Source organism: Mya arenaria, chromosome 17, assembly GCF_026914265.1.
Source record: "Mya arenaria isolate MELC-2E11 chromosome 17, ASM2691426v1".
NCBI classification, from domain to species: Eukaryota; Metazoa; Mollusca; class Bivalvia; order Myida; family Myidae; genus Mya; species Mya arenaria.
Window position 1 is genome coordinate 9,388,384 of NC_069138.1, and position 18,680 is coordinate 9,407,063.

The window sequence follows — 18,680 nt, forward strand, 5'->3', positions numbered from 1 at the left end:
CTCAGCTTAAGCATCTGATAATATGTTAAGTTTGCAAATGTGGTAATATCAGTGAAGTCAAACAAAAAAGAGCAAAAACTTTCAATAATTTTTATTTTTTAACCCAAATCTTTGTTTTTCTTGCATATATGAAGAAACTAAATGTACTAAATATCAATCCATTTCTGCAGTAGTTTTCAGCTCTGAAGCATGTCTTTGAAATTTCCTTAGCTGTACAATACAACTTCGAAATCTGTAATTTAAATTGTTTCCTCAAACCAAAATCAAGTTCTTATGGTAAGACTGTTTTAATAATCACATCAACCAAAAAGCATACTCTATGAATACAAGATGATAAAAATTTGCATACTGAGTGTAGTATTTCCATATATAGTACATAAAGGGTTTTAGCTAAAGGGTTATGAGAGGGCGCTGCACCCTGTCCTTTTTTGGAAGCATCCTTCTGCCCTCATGGAGATCAGATTGTGCACCCTCCTGCCTTCAAACCATTAAATGCTTAAGATAATCAAATATGTTTTAGTTTTGAATAAAACCGGAAATATTATTATAAATTGAAATAAACTACATATTTAGTACTTAAAACCTGATATTTCTTCAAATAAGCACTATTTCCAATATTTTCTAAGCAATTCATAATGCTTTAAATGCCTGATACAATGTGCCCTTTTGTGCCTAGCACCCTGTCCCTTTTCTGCAGCACCCTGTCCCTTTTCTGCAGCACACTGTCGTTTTAAAAACCTGGCTAAAACCGTACTACAGTCCATCGATCGATAACAAAACATTTTTAAAAATACGTAAATGTTTAATAATCATCATAATAATCATTAGAAACTCAAGAACAGTACTTTGTACATAGACTCTACAAGAATTTCCTGGGGGGAAACCAGAACTACTTGGTGTAGGTTATTTATTTTTTCAGAAACAATCAATCTTACAAGTTTTAAGGTACATGTATACAGGCCACAACAAGGCAAATTTTTATTGCTCGTAACACCTTAATATTCAGATATCATATAAAGAATTTTAAGAGTAGAAATGTAAAATGAATGAACTAAATAATTTAATAAAAAAGTATTTTGGCCTGGAGAAAATGCCCAAGAAAGAAATGAATAATAGGTTCTTCCATTTCCAATTCCATTTCAAATATAGAAAAAATGTATGTACCCATAAGACAGATTCATAATCTTATCCGCGAAGAGCTCCATTTAAATGATACCAATATTATGTAAGGTGAACAGGCATCAAAAATTTAACATTACCGTATGTAAATGGGAACAATCAGAAAATTAGCTTATTTCTGGGTTGTTTCTATTGTCACACAATAATTTTTAAAAAAATATATTACAAAAAAACAACTTATATTTACACAATCATAGAATTTGTAAATGACAACAAGGGAAATGCCAGCATTTTTGTAAATAATTGTCAGTACTTTAAGCAAACTGCTGGCCCCAATTTCTCTTAAACAACCTAGAGTCCATATTAACATAATCAAGCTTAGCTCGCTATTTTTGTTAGGTACTATTTGAAAATATTCTGATTTTAACAGAATTTTAAGACTTTAAACAGATTATCTTTGCAATTCCCGGTAATCATGATAAAGTATTTTTTTATTTCGTAAAATCAAGTTTAAATAAGTACTTACTTAAGAGAATTATGAGACTTACTGGTAAGCTGTTCAGTTCAAGATTTTTTGAAAATTGGGGCCTGCTGCTCATCGATAAATGTTTTAATATTAAAAAATTGAAAACAAAAAGGCAAAATATACAAAGTGCATTATTTTTGTGCTATACACTTTACACGAATAAACGCAGTTCTTAATCTGACACAGAATTATACCATTATTAAATTATATTTCTTAACCAATTCAATGGATAAAAACACCAGAATTCTTTCCCAAACCAGTCTTTCCTATGAAAACACAAGTTTACAAGGTTCTATAAAGCTTGACTGAGATTGTATACAAGGTTCTATTTTCACCCTTCATACAAATTAACAAAAACATTTTGAAAAATTGCTATATATATGTAAATTAATAGCTTTTATTTCAATATTTCTTCAAAATGACACTTACTATTATTAATTTGCAAGCTTTATCTTTGAAAATATACATCCAATTAAAAGAAAGTACTTTATCTGGGCGTTCAATGTCTCTATGACAGTGATCCAACGGTATGTGAATATTATGGCAAATTCAAATCATGACATAATTTCATAAACCCAACTTAATAATGTTCGATATGCTTAAAACAATTTTTAGTGCGACTTTTTTATACACATGGTTAGACTGTGTGTTTCGAATAGTCGAGCTAAGAACTGCAATTCACATCTGAACAGAAAAACTGGAAATGGTATATAGCACTTATCAGGAATGTAAAGGTAACAGTAAATATTTACACAGGAATGAAATAGTTCATTTTAATGCCTGAACAAGGGACTAGGTTCCTAAATTCAACCATGCCACAGTGAATAAACAATCACACATCAATGAAACATCACAATCATAATCATAGAATTTTACTGCAGATAATAGGAAGAAAATGATAAAGATTATTACAAGATAGTCATACTATGGAATAACCTGATTTTTCTCACTATTTTTCCCTGTAAATTATCTGCAGTAAAATTCAGTAAACGCTACAACCTTTGAAAAGTAAACTGTAGCAATCAAAAGTTTATATATATATATAAACAAACAAACATGTACAATAACATATATAAAGGTACAAACATGTACAATAACATATATAAACATACAAACATGTACAATAACATATATAAACATACAAACGTGTACAATAAACATGAAATACTATCACATAGCTAAAATGTATAAAAGTTAAACATTATGCTAACAAAAAAAACAAATTTATATGAACACAATGTACAATTTAACGTCATAATTGCTGTATACTTTTGGCATATATCATATCAGCAGTATACCGGTACCAACCTATTACTCTAGGAAGAACAGAATTTTCACTCACATATTAAAATCATTGCCTGCATACTATAGTTCCCATTATTGTATAAAGTCTTTGGCAGTGCCTTTTAGTCTGATTTTAGAAAGTTATTATAATTAATTTTTTGAACATGAAAATGAAATCAGATTTCACTAATTCCCACTGTATATGATCTATCCCAGTAACTGTTGTATAATTTGAGAAGAAATTCTTCTTTCATTTTTATGGCAAAGGTTTTGCTGCGGCCTTAGGCTTTACAGCAACTTTTGGAGGAGATTTAACCTTGGAGACTTTGGGTGAGTTACTCCCAAACTTCTTAAGCTCAATACTTTCAGATTGGCTTTTTGACACATTCTGAGATTCCAGCACTCCAACAGCACCATTGATATATTGTCCCCTTGTTCCCACACTGTCAGAGTGATGTCCCTTGGCATCATTATGATCAGAGTGAACTCCCATGGATTGGTACATACTTGAATGGTTGTCAGGTCTTGGCAATGTTGGGCTAGCATCATTCCCTGCAGTATCATTCTCCTGATGTTTCTGCTTCCTGAATGACCTACTTTTCCTTGTAATGTTTATTCCTCTAACACTTGTTGTGGCCACTATTTCCTCCTTTGGTGTTTTGTTCTTCCTCGGCAGACTGTTGTAAGGGCTAGGGTGTCCACTGCTGGCGCGGCTGCTGGCCTTACTGCTTGGGTGGGATGCTGTACCAGCCGACAGCGCCCCATGGGACCCTGGATGGTGTGAATCCTTGTGTAACTTCTTCCTCAGTGCGTCTGGTAGAATTTCTAACAATGAGGATGACCTGCTATGACTAGGACTTGAATGTGACGACACTATTCCCAAGTCGATGCGAGCTTCATTCAATCGTTCAACCTTAAGAGACCCGATGAAATTTGGATTTGAGATAGATCTTCGTATTCTAGACAGGGAGCGCTTAGAGAATCTTCTCCTGGCCTCAGCCACAGTGAGACCTGGGGCATCGTAAATCTTCCCCTTCAGGCCCTCAATGTTGTAGTAGTTTTCTGGTAAAAATTGATTTTCTGTTGTATTTGCAGCCCCAGAGAAAGAGTGAAGCCGAGGAAACGGTTCAGGTCCTAAATACGGGTCTTCGCCTTCAAAGCTTTTGTCATCTAACAAGTCATTCATACTTTTTGAGACAGGATCGTAAACAAGCTGACGTAAATAGTCACTTAAGTCTTCACAGCTGGCCGACCGCAGCCTTCGTGCACGCACTTTTGGAGACGGTTTAGGAGAAGGCACAACATGGTCTAAACTCAAGTTTCTGTGATTGTGGTTGATCTTTGGACTTACAGTTTTATGTTTAATGAACCGCTGGCCTAGGTAAGTATCCTTAGGTCGAACATCATTGTTTGTATTGAGTTCTGGGCTGCCTCCCCTGGTGTTTGATAATGGGGTGAGATACTGGTCTCTGTATTGGTTCCCTGCATTCTTGTTTGCTGGTGTGGAAGTTCCCAATGGGCTTGAAGATGGGTGCAAGTATGAGTCTGGCTGGTACGGTCCATTCTCATTGATGGGGGAAGTTGATGTCTGCCTCATTGCAGCACTGAAATAGCAAAGATTTTTTTTCTCAAAATTTTCCTCATTAAGCATTTAATTACAGTTTTAAAATTCTCTTTGAAAATACAGTAATAATCATGTAAGGATCAATATTTTCATTTCAAATATTGTATGCTACATCAATTAAGCTTGTAAACTGCTCTATAAAACTGAGCTTAAAGGAGATAAACGTCTTGTCTTACTGGGCCTTGTTGCAAAAATCTGATACTTTGTTATATGGTTATAATTGTTTAACAATGAGAAAAAAATCTAATTAACATTTTAATACTGGTCTATTATATGAAATTTCATATGCTGTGTTAATGTCAAGCCTGACAGCTCATACATAAGCAAGCCTATGAGTTTGAAATAATGGTTTAAATCTTTTTTTGCTGTACCCTACATAACCTTTTTAAGGTTATTTCTATTTTCGGAGAGAGAATGAAAATGAAACATAGGTATAAGCTGGGCACCTGAATGATGGAGGTGGGTACCAGTCAGCAGGAGAGGGTGTGAACGGGGAACCAGGACTGCTGGCTGAGCGCAACGCTGTAACATGAACACCAAGACATAACTCTTTAAGCGCAACACTGTAACATATTCACCAAGACATAACTCTCTAAGCGCAACACTGTAACATGAACACCAAGACATAACTCTTTAAGGACAACACTGTAACATGTACACCAAGACATAACTCTTTAAGCACAACACTGTAACATGTTCACCAAAACATAACTCTTTATGCGCAACACTGTAACATGTACACCAAAACATAACTCTTTAAGCGCAACACTGTAACATGTACACCAAGACATAACTCTTTGAGAGCAACACTGTAACATGTACACCAAAACATATCTCTTTGAGCACAACAATGTAACATGTACACCAAGACATAACTCTTTATGGGCAACACTGTAACATGTACACCAAAACATAACTCTTTGAGGGCAACACTGTAACATGTACACCAAGACATAACTCTTTGAGAGCAACACTGTAACATGTACACCAAAACATAACTCTTTGAGGGCAACACTGTAACATGTACACCAAAACATAACTCTTTGAGCGCAACACTGTAACATGTACACCAAAACATAACTCTTTGAGCACAACAATGAAACATGTACACCAAGACATAACTCTTTGAGGGCAACACTGTAACATGTACACCAAAACATAACTCTTTGAGAGCAACACTGTAACATGTACACCAAGACATAACTCTTTGAGGGCAACACTGTAACATGTACACCAAAACATAACTCTTTGAGGGCAACACTGTAACATGTACACCAAAACATAACTCTATGAGAGCAACACTGTAACATGTACACCAAAACATAACTCTATGAGGGCAACACTGTAACATGTACACCAAAACATAACTCTTTGAGGGCAACACTGTAACATGTACACCAAAACATAACTCTATGAGAGCAACACTGTAACATGTACACCAAGACATAACTCTTTGAGGGCAACACTGTAACATGTACACCAAAACATAACTCTATGAGAGCAACACTGTAACATGTACACCAAAACATAACTCTATGAGAGCAACACAGTAACATGTACACCAAGACATAACTCTTTATGGGCAACAATGTAACATGTACACCAAGACATAACTCTTTATGGGCAACACTGTAACATGTACACCAAAACATAACTCTATGAGAGCAACACTGTAACATGTACACCAAAACATAACTCTATGAGGGCAACACTGTAACATGTACACCAAGACATAACTCTATGAGAGCAACACTGTAACATGTACACCAAAACATAACTCTTTGAGCACAACAATGAAACATGTACACCAAGACATAACTCTTTATGGGCAACAATGTAACATGTACACCAAAACATAACTCTATGAGGGCAACACTGTAACATGTACACCAAAACATAACTCTATGAGAGCAACACTGTAACATGTACACCAAAACATAACTCTATGAGGGCAACACTGTAACATGTACACCAAAACATAACTCTTTGAGCGCAACACTAACATGTACACCAAAACATAACTCTTTGAGCACAACAATGTAACATGTACACCAAAACATAACTCTATGAGAGCAACACTGTAACATGTACACCAAAACATAACTCTATGAGGGCAACACTGTAACATGTACACCAAGACATAACTCTATGAGGGCAACACTGTAACATGTACACCAAAACATAACTCTATGAGGGCAACACTGTAACATGTACACCAAAACATAACTCTATGAGAGCAACACTGTAACATGTACACCAAAACATAACTCTATGAGGGCAACACTGTAACATGTACACCAAAACATAACTCTATGAGGGCAACACAGTAACATGTACACCAAAACATAACTCTATGAGAGCAACACTGTAACATGTACACCAAAACATAACTCTATGAGAGCAACACTGTAACATGTACACCAAAACATAACTCTATGAGAGCAACACTGTAACATGTACACCAAAACATAACTCTATGAGAGCAACACTGTAACATGTACACCAAAACATAACTCTATGAGAGCAACACTGTAACATGTACACCAAAACATAAAACTTTGAGGACAACACTGAAACATGTAGATCAAAACCATACAGTTTGAGCCCAACCCTTAACTATGCAATACTGTTTGAGTGTTACACTGAACTATGTACACCAATACAATTATGTTTGAGTACAACACTTAACTACGTAAGTGCAAGTTAATTAATAACTTTACATATGAACATTTTCATAACTGCACACTTGAGATTGATGCAATAATTTTATCATGACATATCAAGAGGTCTATTCTATGTTTCATGTATTTTAGAACCAAAGTGTAAGTGATCTATTTTTCTTGCCAAAAACATTGTACTTTAATAAATGAGTTTACTATGGTAAATCTAGTCTCATTTTAAATTAAGAAACTTTCAGGATATATTAGTATGGGTTTTTCACAATTATTTCTTGTCAATAAATTATTGCATCTTTATTAAAAGTAATTTCAAATTTTCTTAAAAGTTAACTTGCATCTAAAACCCTTTCAAAATCAACATTTTGCTTAAAAGTCTTAATTTTAGAATTGGTACAAAAATATGAAATGTGTCAGATGCAAGATCCCCAAATACATTAATGTTTAAGAACTGATCAATATTAAGGGAGAAAGTCAGGAAAACCTTTGTTCTACAGTGGGTAAATCATACAATTATTACCTTGTCTTAAACTCATGGTCAGATAAAAAAAATATATTTTTACCCATCCCCTGCATGTGAAGGTAGGAACCCTGTGTTGTTGAAGGCAAAGTCTTTGTTGGGATGCCTGAGGCTCCGGGTGGGGGTGCTGGCGGACGGTCAGCCAGGCTGCTCTGACTCTGATTGGACCCCCGGCGGGGCCCCACCAAGGGAGAGTTCTGATTCGTTGCCCGGTTGGGGGTTCCCTGTGGGGAGTTCTGGAATGCTGGGAGAGATCGAGGCACCTGCGGGGAACCACGGGAAGACTCAGCAGTGTGAAGGATCCTTGCAGGGACAGAACGAGACGTGCTTACACTGAGAAAGAACACAAACATTCTGTGATTGGTCTTATTTGTCAAATAGGCTTTAAATCTTATTGGTTTAACTTTCAATAAGATCTTCGATATAATTAAAGGCACAAAAATGCTTATTATTACTAATAAGCCTAACAGTAAGCATTTAAACTAGTGATATCCAGATGATCGATAATAATTAATATTTGATAAAATATATTGTGATTTAAATATGTCCTACATTGTTGTTTCCTGAGCTTAAGAGATATCTGCCAAACTGATAGTCAACTTTTGATACTTTAATTTCAACTCAGGGTAAACAAGGCTTGATGAATGAAAATTACATAAAAGACAAGTAAGAAAATTCATAAGAGAAATATATAGTTATAAAACCCAAATGCAAATTAGCAGTGTACTTTATCCATAAAAAGATCATTAATGATCATCGTAGATTGATTCTAAGTAACAAATTTGGTGAACAACTGGGCACCATTTTCAAACTCATTTTATTATTGTGATTGAAAATGTAGCCAACATAACATGCTGACCTGTTCTGAGTGGTAATGCTGGCAGTGGATCTGCTGTGTACCACCGGCCGCGGCCTCCCACTTTCTGTACACAGAAGATATCATGTATGATTATCATATATGGCTGAACTTACTAAAACTAAAATCAATCAACTGTCGTACAGTTGATACAGGGATCTCACTTCTGTATATTTCACAGTCGCTGGATTCACACTTTGGCTTTGAAAATCACATTCTTTTTAAAATAAAAAATGGATTTAAATTTGCCTGTCAGACTCACAGTTTTCAAATCCAAGTGAGAACTTATTTTCAGCATGAATGTATTGACAATTCTAGTAGAATGATTTCTTATAATTTATGTATTATTATTTTTACATTTTACTTTCCATTCATAATAACTGTGTAAATGCATACACAAAAAGTGCAATTAAATGCAGAATTTTATTTGTTTTATTAACCCTTTGCATGCTGGGTAAATTGTCGTCTGCTAACTCGGCGCCTGGTCAGGTTCCAAGCTGTTTGCAAAGCCTTTAAAATCGCCATCAGCAGCTTAAGGATTAAATCCAGAGACAATGCATTGATTGAATGGGTGTATTAAAACTCTCTACTGTGATACAATCATTCAAAGATTTGAGGCATGACTAAAACAGCAAGTCAACTGCTCCTTGATAGTTATCTCAACATGTAAATCTTTCTGTTTCTTTTTGATGATTCAAATTTATGTACCGTACGCTATAAACTACATAACCAAATGCTACTTAATCGTGTCTATGAAAACTCATGGATTTTGGACATATATTTTTACACCAGCCTTACCATGACCATTCAGCGAGGGCACGTCAAAGCACCAGTTCTCCTGTAGGGTGTGGCGGATGTCAAGGCTATCTGGGGTGCACGCGGACACAACAGTGAGCCCTAGAAGACGTTCAGCCTCAATCACATAGTCCTCAACCTCCTCTGGCCCGCCACGCTGGCCCGGCTGGTGATGAGAAACATTACCAAAGTTTAAGACTTAAGTTCAGGTTTAATTGTGAAGAGAGTAATACGATGATGTGTATCACAAACATGTCAAATCCCGGGACAGACACTAGTACTGGGTGCTATTTCAAAAAAGAATCTGTGGACTGATTTTACATCACAGGGATGTGATTGACCTGGCAGCTGGAGAGCTGAAACATTTTGGGCCATGGTTTATGGGGCGCTCTTGGGGTCAAAAGTGCACTGCTGTAGAAGAAAAAATGGCTTTTAAGAAGCTCTTTGGAGGGCTCTCCTGACTTTAAATTTGAAGCAAACTTGAATATTAAATATTAACTAAGACAACTGAAAGCAACCAAATAATTTTTTTCAGGTAAAAACAAAAACAAAAAATATATTTTTTCATTTTTTTGGGGGGGGTGGGGGGACTCTGTGGCCATTATATCCGCGGAATTCCGCTATTCCGCGGCCAAATCGCATCCCTGCATCAAGAAGTGATTTAAGAAAAAATTATGCTCTGTTAAAAATGTCTCAAAGGAATTATTTTAAACCACATTCTAGTGTCTTTTTTTGGAGACCAATGCTTGGCTCAAACCTATGATATATTGAGTGAAAGGAGGACACCTATACCAGTAACTAGATCAATTACACCATTTAAACATTCTGTCCACATATTGGCTACGAAATGGTATTAAAAATGTAACAAGAGATTTTAGTGAATCATTTATGCCCCCTTGGGAGCCAAATTGTTAGTAGGATTTGGACACTTAAATAAAATATGGACAATCAGAAAACCTTTTTTCAGCTTACAGTCACACTGACCTTGACCTTTGACCCACTGACCTCAAAATCAATAGGGTTCATCTGCTGGTCATGACCAATAAGCCTACCTAGTATGAGGTCCCTGGGTCAAAGCGTTCTCAAGTTATTGATCGGAAACCGTTTTTCATGTTAAGGTCACACTGACCTTGACCTTTGACCCACTGACCTCAAAATCAATAGGGTTCATCTGCTGGTCATGACCAATACACCTACCAAGTATGAGGTTCCTGGGTCAAAGCGTTCTCAAGTTATTGATCGGAAACCGTTTTTCATGTAAAGGTCACACTGACCTTGACCTTTGACCCACTGACCTCAAAATCAATAGGGTTCATCTGCTGGTGATGACCAATACACATACCAAGTATGAGGTCCCTCGGTCAAAGCGTTCTCAAGTTATTGATCGGAAACCATTTGGTATTCCGACCGACCGACAGACAGACAGACCGACCGACCGACATGTGCAAAACAATATACCCCACTTTTTTCAAAAGGGGGCATAAAAATAATCAAATCTTATCTCCTACACATAAACTGCTGGTATCCAATGTTAAATGTGCTGTTGAAAAAAGTCACAGTTTAACATTTTTGATTTCAGTCATATTTGCCACAGTGCATGTTTAGTTATTTGCTGGAAAGAATTTAAGTCAAGAACAAAAATACTCTTTATTTTAAAAGCAGTGAAACACAGCTTTAATTAAATGACTCCAGCAGAAGAAAAAAGATAGCAACAAGAGCTCCTACCTGTATCTGTTCAAGGGCATCAAGGACATATCTGTCAATGAGGTCATAGAGCGTGTTGTCGACGCCATGCTCGGTATGGAACACGTAGACCCCATCTCCCATAGGTGCGACTCTCCCAGCCTCCAGGGACAGCTGGCCCCGCTCTGAACTCTCATACGACCGCACACTCTTCAAAGGCCACTGGGCTAACACTGACCTGTTGGACTGGTGCACAAAATATAATAGTGATTATAAACCTGTATGATAAACAAAAAAATAGCAAACCATTGTGATATTAGCTGTAGTATTGATTAAAGAAACTGAATAGCTTTTACTCATTGTGGACTCATTGAACCAAACTGTTATTGGCTAGTAATTACCATATAAGTTAAATTTGTCTACTGTCTATAGCTAAAACTTCCAGGGACACAAGAGTTATAAAAAGTCCTTGAAATATAGATAGCCACTTGATTTACAACTTTAAATAGTAGTTTGATTGAAATAATTATCATTAATTAAAAGGTTTGAATTCTATATAGCGCATGTCTAAACGCCCATTTTTTTCGAATAAAAGTTACCCTGACTCTTACCTACTGACAATGTTCAAGTTAAAAGACTCTACAACAAGTCTTTTAAAAGGTATTGATTGAATAACAAAAGTGTGATGCCGAGGGAAAATGCCGGTGGCATTACAGGACAAAGAAATCTCTATGTGTCAAACTTGAAAGGTAACACAAAAGAAGCCTTATAAGTATCGACTACGTGGATTGAGGGTAGAAATGAGTTACCTGGAGGGCGAGAGTTAGGCCGTATGGGGACACATGCAGGAAGCAGCTGGTTCCCTTCCCTCCGATACGACGCTGGGACTCAGAATTCTCTGGCTGCACAATGTATACATCATCTGGAAATACAGCCAGTGAGTACTTGTAGCCTCACTATGGGAAACTCTCCCATTAAAACTAGTTTATTTTTGTTAAAGTCATTCGACCCAAAACGTGGATAAGAAGCTTAGTCACATGCAATAATTTAATTTCAAAATTGTATTTGTATTTAAAATTTTGATATTATTTTATTAGATGTGATAACAATTCATCAATGTTATTTTCTTCTTTTTTTCCATGAACAGTATTTTGACTTAATATGACAGTGTCAAACTGGAAATTGTTACATTGTTACAGATTGAATGTTTTGACAACTTTTTTATTTTTTGTCTTGGAACGAGCCAATTTATTTGCAAATGCATGGAAACCAGTGATATAAGACTGCTGACAAAAATTCAGATCGCAGATTTTCACATTAATTATCAGACAGAAATAGGAAAATCTACAATCTGATCTTTTGTCAGCAGTCATATACCACTAGTTTGAAGATATTTACGCAAAAATAAGAAGTTGTCAAAACGGTATATCTGTGAGAGTAAAGCTTTAAGGGTTTATCTAGACAGTCTGAAAAGAATGCTGTACTCTATCCTGTAATGCTTATTCCCTCATGGCAATCTGCATGAGCACTTTTCTGCCTGTACAGAATACAGTGCTTTTGATGTTTGAGTATTAGTTTTGTTTTGTATGAAATTTCGTAATAATGATCATATAGATAGAAATTTGGCAGTTGAAACACAAGATTTATTAAAATGAACACAATTTCTTTGACAATAATTTTCTCTTATTGTAGTCTGTCCTTTTTTAAAAGCTTGCTTAAGCCTTAAATGATTACTATACAGCTATTCATTGTTTGTAAAACTTGCGTTTTTTAGCACTGATAAAGGACTGAAAGAAACCCTCCCGTCATATCTGGTAAACAAAACTAAATTCCTTATATCTTAGATATTCATTACATATGTGTAAATGTGTAGACTGATCTGTGGTGTGTTTTGTTTATCCTATGCATCAACATTTATTTAATGTACAGACTACTTTAAAAAGTGAACTTAAAATGTGTATAAACATGTAAATGTGTAGACTGATATGTGGTGTGTTTTGTTTATGCCTTGTATCAACTTTTATCTAATGTGTTTTATTTATAAAATTGAAGTAAAGTTTTTTTAACTGTACAAATGCATTTGTATTCAACCTTCTTCAATAATATTGATACAGATGTTATTGATTGTGGTGTGGGGTGGTGGTTAAGATACATACTCCATCTCTGAATATAGCTAAAGTGGTGGAAATGTCGAACCTGGATTAAGTGGCCACCTGTCTTAAGCAGCCACTTTGATCATTTCCCAAGGGTGGCCACTTAATACAGGTTTGACTGTATTCAATTTATAACATATAAGACATTCAATCAATTCCAACCTCTTATTTGATCTTTCAATCTAGTTTGGATTTGCAGGAAGAACACAAAAATGTCCATATTCCTCTGTTCATCTGTGGACAGACAAACAGTCTCGTTCGGGGTCGTGATCTGGAACACATACGCACGGTTCTTCATGTTGGCAATCTTCTCCACTCGAAAACTTGGCCATAACTCGACCTTGCCTGAAGTAAGCAGTTAAACAAAGTATCAAAATATAATTTAAGCCCATCTCTAGGGAGTAATATACATTAAATGGAAAAACTATGATAGCATAAATTTTACTGACAGATGATGAGCATTGCTTATATATATATACAATATACAGTAGAAACTCACTAAACCGGAACTCCACAAAACCGGAATCCTCGGGATACCGGACTTTTTTCAGAGTCCCGGTTTTCCCCTTCTATTTTCAGTGTAAAAAAATCCTTACAAAACTGGAACCCTGGAATTCCGGATACCGGACAAAAAATCGAGAAAATTTGTTAGTTGTCAACGTAATTTTACCTCACAAAACCGGACATATATTTGTTCCAACATGTCAAAATTATTTTGTGTATTAGGAATTCGCGAATCGCATGTCACTTTGTTTTGACAGCCAGTGCGTCGTTAAATATTGCACCTGTGATGTTGTGTTAACTCGATAATCGATAATGATGATTGCGCTGTGGATTGACTGCCGCACGATAATCAAAGACTTCTATGATTGAATCAAATTAGAGCAGTGCGTTAATTAAACTATCAAACATACTTAACAAGCATTAAATTACAGATAATCGGATAATTTGTTTTTGTTACTCAAATCAAGAACTGTGATTGGTGATGAAGTGGTCATTTTCGCGAGTTGTTTTATTTTAAGACTTGGAAAAAAAGATGATTATAAAAACGCAATAAATTTTATCTTTACTGGTTGGAGAGCAGTAGCCGGCAGTTTTTGCATGTTTTTGAAGATTTTCTCGGTAAATCGAAATGTAACGGAAATAATACTTACATTTTATTAAACTAGGGGTCAAAGTCTACTAACTTTACAATATTAAAATTTGTGTCGTCATGAAGCGCCTGCCTAATTGGGGCCACAAAGGGGGTAATCATTTAGTGCCAATTTACGGATTATGAGAAGCAGTACCTGGCAGTTTTATTTCAGTACCGCTCCTTGACTAAAACCGATAATTATCGGCTTATTAAGTATAATTTCCCCATGGGGCCCCTCTATTGAACAGGAAAGTAATACTGGTAACCAAGCGCTGGAGTAGTCTCGCTTTAACAACGCGTCTAAAACCACACCATGGATACATACAATTTTGAATATGTCTCAATATTGTTTGAAAGCGATTGACCGGCAATATGAAAATATAATTTCAATAGGCTTTTTTATAAATACATTTTGCTGTGATTCATCGATGAATAATCATTCATAACCAACACCTGACTGTCGGTAAATGCTAGTGCTATAATTAGATATGCAAATTTATTCAATTGCGCATGCGCAGTAACATTCACGTGAGCATCCCCCACGAGAAAGTTGGAGAACTTTTTGACATTTCCAATACTTTTTGTAAATAAAATGTTTAAACGTATGCTTTGTGTTGGATTCGATGCAAATGGTGTTGCTTGGATACGGTTCTTTTTTACCATTCTCACCTTTTTTAAGAAGATTTAAAAAAACACGAATAAAAAGCGATTGCCTACTACTGCTTTCCGCCGGCTACTGCTCTCCAACCAGTATGTGTTTTCATTTTATTCCAGTTTTCAACTTCCCTTTAAAGTTTAACTCAGTTAATATTTTGAGTAAACTTACTCTGTACATCAAATCCTCAATAAACCGGAATCCTCACTAAACCGGAAATTTTGCCCAGTCCGGACCTTGTTCCAGTTTAGAGTTTCTACTGTATTAACTTCCTCTGATACTCCAGAGGTTTTACAAGTGAATCGTGGAATTCTGCCAAGTATGTTACTTTTTTAACTTTTTGGGGCTAAAATTTGCCAAGTTACACATTGCTAGTTTTCCGAGGAGGGTTTTATCGCCTGTGATTGCAAATGTTTTGATTTATTGACCTCGAACTGGAACTCCATACTTTGTGCATTGCTACTCCATTGCTCATAGTTGGCGACGTTACTGGTTTGTACTGTGTTGTCAATGGCAATGTTCAATAACTGGCTTTAGACTTTATTTTAATAGTCACTTGAGTGTATTGGAGAACTGGAACTTCACAACCCAAACTTAAAGGTTACTAACACTTCCATGATAAATCTTTTTACGACTTTCACAATGAATCATGAGCAATTACCTTTAGGTAGCGCATTCTTATTCTTCGGTTTCTTGTTGAACAACTCCAGGACCGGTTTGTTTCCAACTCTCTTCAAGATGAAGTACTTTTCCCTCCAAGGATTCCCTTTACCCCATAATATAGACCGACTCTTCCCAGTAAACTTGTATAAGTAATCCTGAAAGTATCACATGTAATATGATATATGAACATTTAACTGATTTAGAACTGTTCAAAGTTCTAGTCTGGACACAGAAAAGCATAGCACACCTTTTTTAATGTACAAGTGTATATTATAGAGAGATAGATAGAAAGATATATAGATACTTAAGTTTGCAGTTGCCCGTGTATTTTAATAAACGGAAAATAACACCACTACACTGTATCAGAACAGGTAAACAGTAGCATTATCAATACAACTTCCGGGTAATAATAACCAAATAAAAGTTTGAGTCTACAAATTTTTTAATGATAAACGAAAAACAATGTTAAAAATGTAATTTCTTTTCTATGTAAGTCATCCATAGTACACCACACTTTAATCTGAAATCGTAAATATACGCAAAATATAATGTTAAACTTATAAAACGAATTTTTAAAAACCTCATATATGACTTCGCCAATGAAAGCCATTTTATAAACAAATGGCAAGTTCGTTTCGCTACATCCTTAAAGGTTATTCTACACTAATTAATGATCATTTAATTATAACAATTCCAGTCTACCAATGATTCTTGCAAATGTCCGGGTGTATTTCTTTTGGAAAAAATGTGTACCGATTTTTCAATAATTGTATAATAATCCAACATACCAGGTAAAATTAAAATAAAAATATATTCAGGGGCGGTACAATATTTTGCCATTGGAGGGGCGCATTTGGAACGCTTTTTTAAGTGTGTAATTTATACATACTTTTTCTAGCGACATATTGACGTATTACGCTTCTACAATTTGGTGATGGTGCTTGCGCACTAACGTGCACTTATCCATGTGATCTTCCCAGTCTGCCATACAGGTGCATATACCACTTTCCGGATGGTAAAAAAAGCGCCAACTTAAATACATTTGCTGTAATTGGCCGTCGGGAATACAAAAAACAAACAAACTCGCAGATGCACGGTAAGAGCTAGGGCAGCAGGGTGGCGGCAGCCGTTCCAATGTTTCCAGGAGCGGTAAAAAATAATTTCACCCTTTTATGAAAGAATTAACGACCTAGTGTAAGGCATGTTTGGCCTGATAATCCCCTGGCCCCAATTTCTCGAAACTTCTTAAGCTTAACAATCGCTTATTTCAAATAGCCAAAATACATACTGAAAATGGACTTTGATCAATGAAGAATGGTTTATTCTGATAATCATACACCTTATTCTTACATAATTTCTAAAAATTCTTGAAGAAGTAAATATAGCACATTTTATAGAACAACAAAAATAGTGAGATTAGCTTAAATTAATACTGTTATAAGGGACTTAAGAAGTTTCGAGAAATTGGGGCCAGTTGTTCAACTCCTGTGTATTGACTGGTGTCACAATAGGGACTAATTTCCTGTGTATGTGTTATGATTGGCTCAGGGCCATTTCGGGTTGACACTTTTAAAGTAGATAATCTCATTGTCTCATTAATACATATAAACAATATGCATAACTAATGTATTTATTAATTAAACCAATTGGAAGCAAGTTATGAACAAAGATGATAGTGATAAGTTTTAAAAGTTACATGACATATAAATTTGTATGGATGAGAAACAATATGTTTAAATCCAAATAAATCATATTTCTGTTCTTTTCTTTCTATATATTTAAATCCAGTTTAAATGCATGGTCACCATTGTAATATCCATATTGTGAAGCACCATGGTAAAATCATATTAATGGGCTATTACTCTTATTCTAAGGCATTGTAACAATAAAATTATCATTTGATTTTTTTTAAATAAAAAAATGCAGTATTGTTCATTTCAATAACAAAACATTCAGAACTGCACAGCGGGACGCTCGGATAGGAGATCTGATAGACAGCACAAAGAAATAAAAATCAGTACACAGAAGTTGTGTACTATACACGAATTTTTATTGGGGGGGGGGGGGGGGTAATTATAGAAGGCTAAAATAGAAACTATAGTGGCGAAATAGTGTTGCGATCCTTGGTGCAATACAATTTTCACCAATTACGGTCATATAACCGGCGTCGGGTGTCGGTCACATTGGTAACAGAATACTGTACACCATCGATAATCCGTAACACCCTGCACTCTTCTCAGGTTAAAAGCCTAGTTTAAGGAATGTTTGGCATGATTACCCCCTGTTGTGCATTTCCTTCTAATTGCACTGGTGTCACAGTAGGGGCCAATTTCCTGTATCCAATATCCAGCAGGATACCTCAGATCGGATAAGAGGGATCAAGGCAAGTAGATAAAGATCAATTTTTTTTTTTTTTTTTTTTTTTTGGGGGGGGGGGGGGGGTCACTGATAGATGGCTTAAATTAGGCCTTTAAAGACCGTCTCCGTGGCCTTGTGGTTAAGCGTCCGCCCCGGGCCGCGTCATACCGAAAGACGTTAAAAGCTGGTACAAGTTGCTCCCTTGCCTGGCGTCACGGCGGGTCAAGCCATAATGCAGCCAAATGGGCGCTCGGCATTTAAAGGGTACAGCTTGGAAAAGTGGTGTACTCAGTACAGGAAAGTTGTATCCCGTGTATCGGTGCTTTACACCGAGCACGTTAAAGAACCAAGAGGTCTCTTCGCAAAGAGCTAGGGTGTCGCAACCGGATTTCTTGTATCTCACTCTGTTTCTTCAAGTCTTCCAATGTCTGGATTTGACTGCGAATTGCTGTCACTTCTATCTCATGTCACTTATGTCACTCACAATTTAAGTCGTGATGGCGTCACGGCGGGGTCAAGCCATAATGCAGCCAAATGGGCGCGGGCAGACCTTGATAAACTCAAATAAACAAAGGCCTTTAAAGATCAGGAGGCTCGGATTAATGGCCATAATTGCCAAACATGACCGTGAATG

At 36.0% G+C, this 18,680-nt stretch overlaps 1 protein-coding gene across 1 annotated transcript; it reads right to left on the bottom strand.

Moving 5' to 3' along the window:
* Window positions 1–890: 890 nt before the first annotated feature.
* On the bottom strand, window positions 891–16,303 carry LOC128224466 (uncharacterized). Its single transcript, XM_052934305.1, has 10 exons — window positions 16,269–16,303; window positions 15,687–15,843; window positions 13,398–13,580; window positions 11,892–12,004; window positions 11,125–11,328; window positions 9,403–9,565; window positions 8,608–8,671; window positions 7,792–8,081; window positions 5,000–5,075; window positions 891–4,533 (listed from the first exon to the last, which is right to left on the bottom strand). The coding sequence occupies exons 1-10, from the start codon at window positions 16,296–16,298 to the stop codon at window positions 3,186–3,188; spliced, it is 2,628 nt and encodes an 875-aa protein (XP_052790265.1). The 5' UTR covers window positions 16,299–16,303; the 3' UTR covers window positions 891–3,185.
* Window positions 16,304–18,680: the final 2,377 nt, after the last annotated feature.

What these genes read in the sequence shown, in the direction of transcription:
- LOC128224466 (XM_052934305.1), bottom strand. Translation starts at nt 16,298, where the DNA reads ATGGCTTTCATTGGCGAAGTCATATATGAG. An exon ending in TAAGAATGCGCTACCTAAAG is followed by an intron (nt 13,581 to 15,686) that starts GTAATTGCTCAT and finishes TGCTTACTTCAG; the next exon opens with GCAAGGTCGAGTTATGGCCA. An exon ending in GCCCTCGCTGAATGGTCATG is followed by an intron (nt 8,672 to 9,402) that starts GTAAGGCTGGTG and finishes TTCTGTGTACAG; the next exon opens with AAAGTGGGAGGCCGCGGCCG.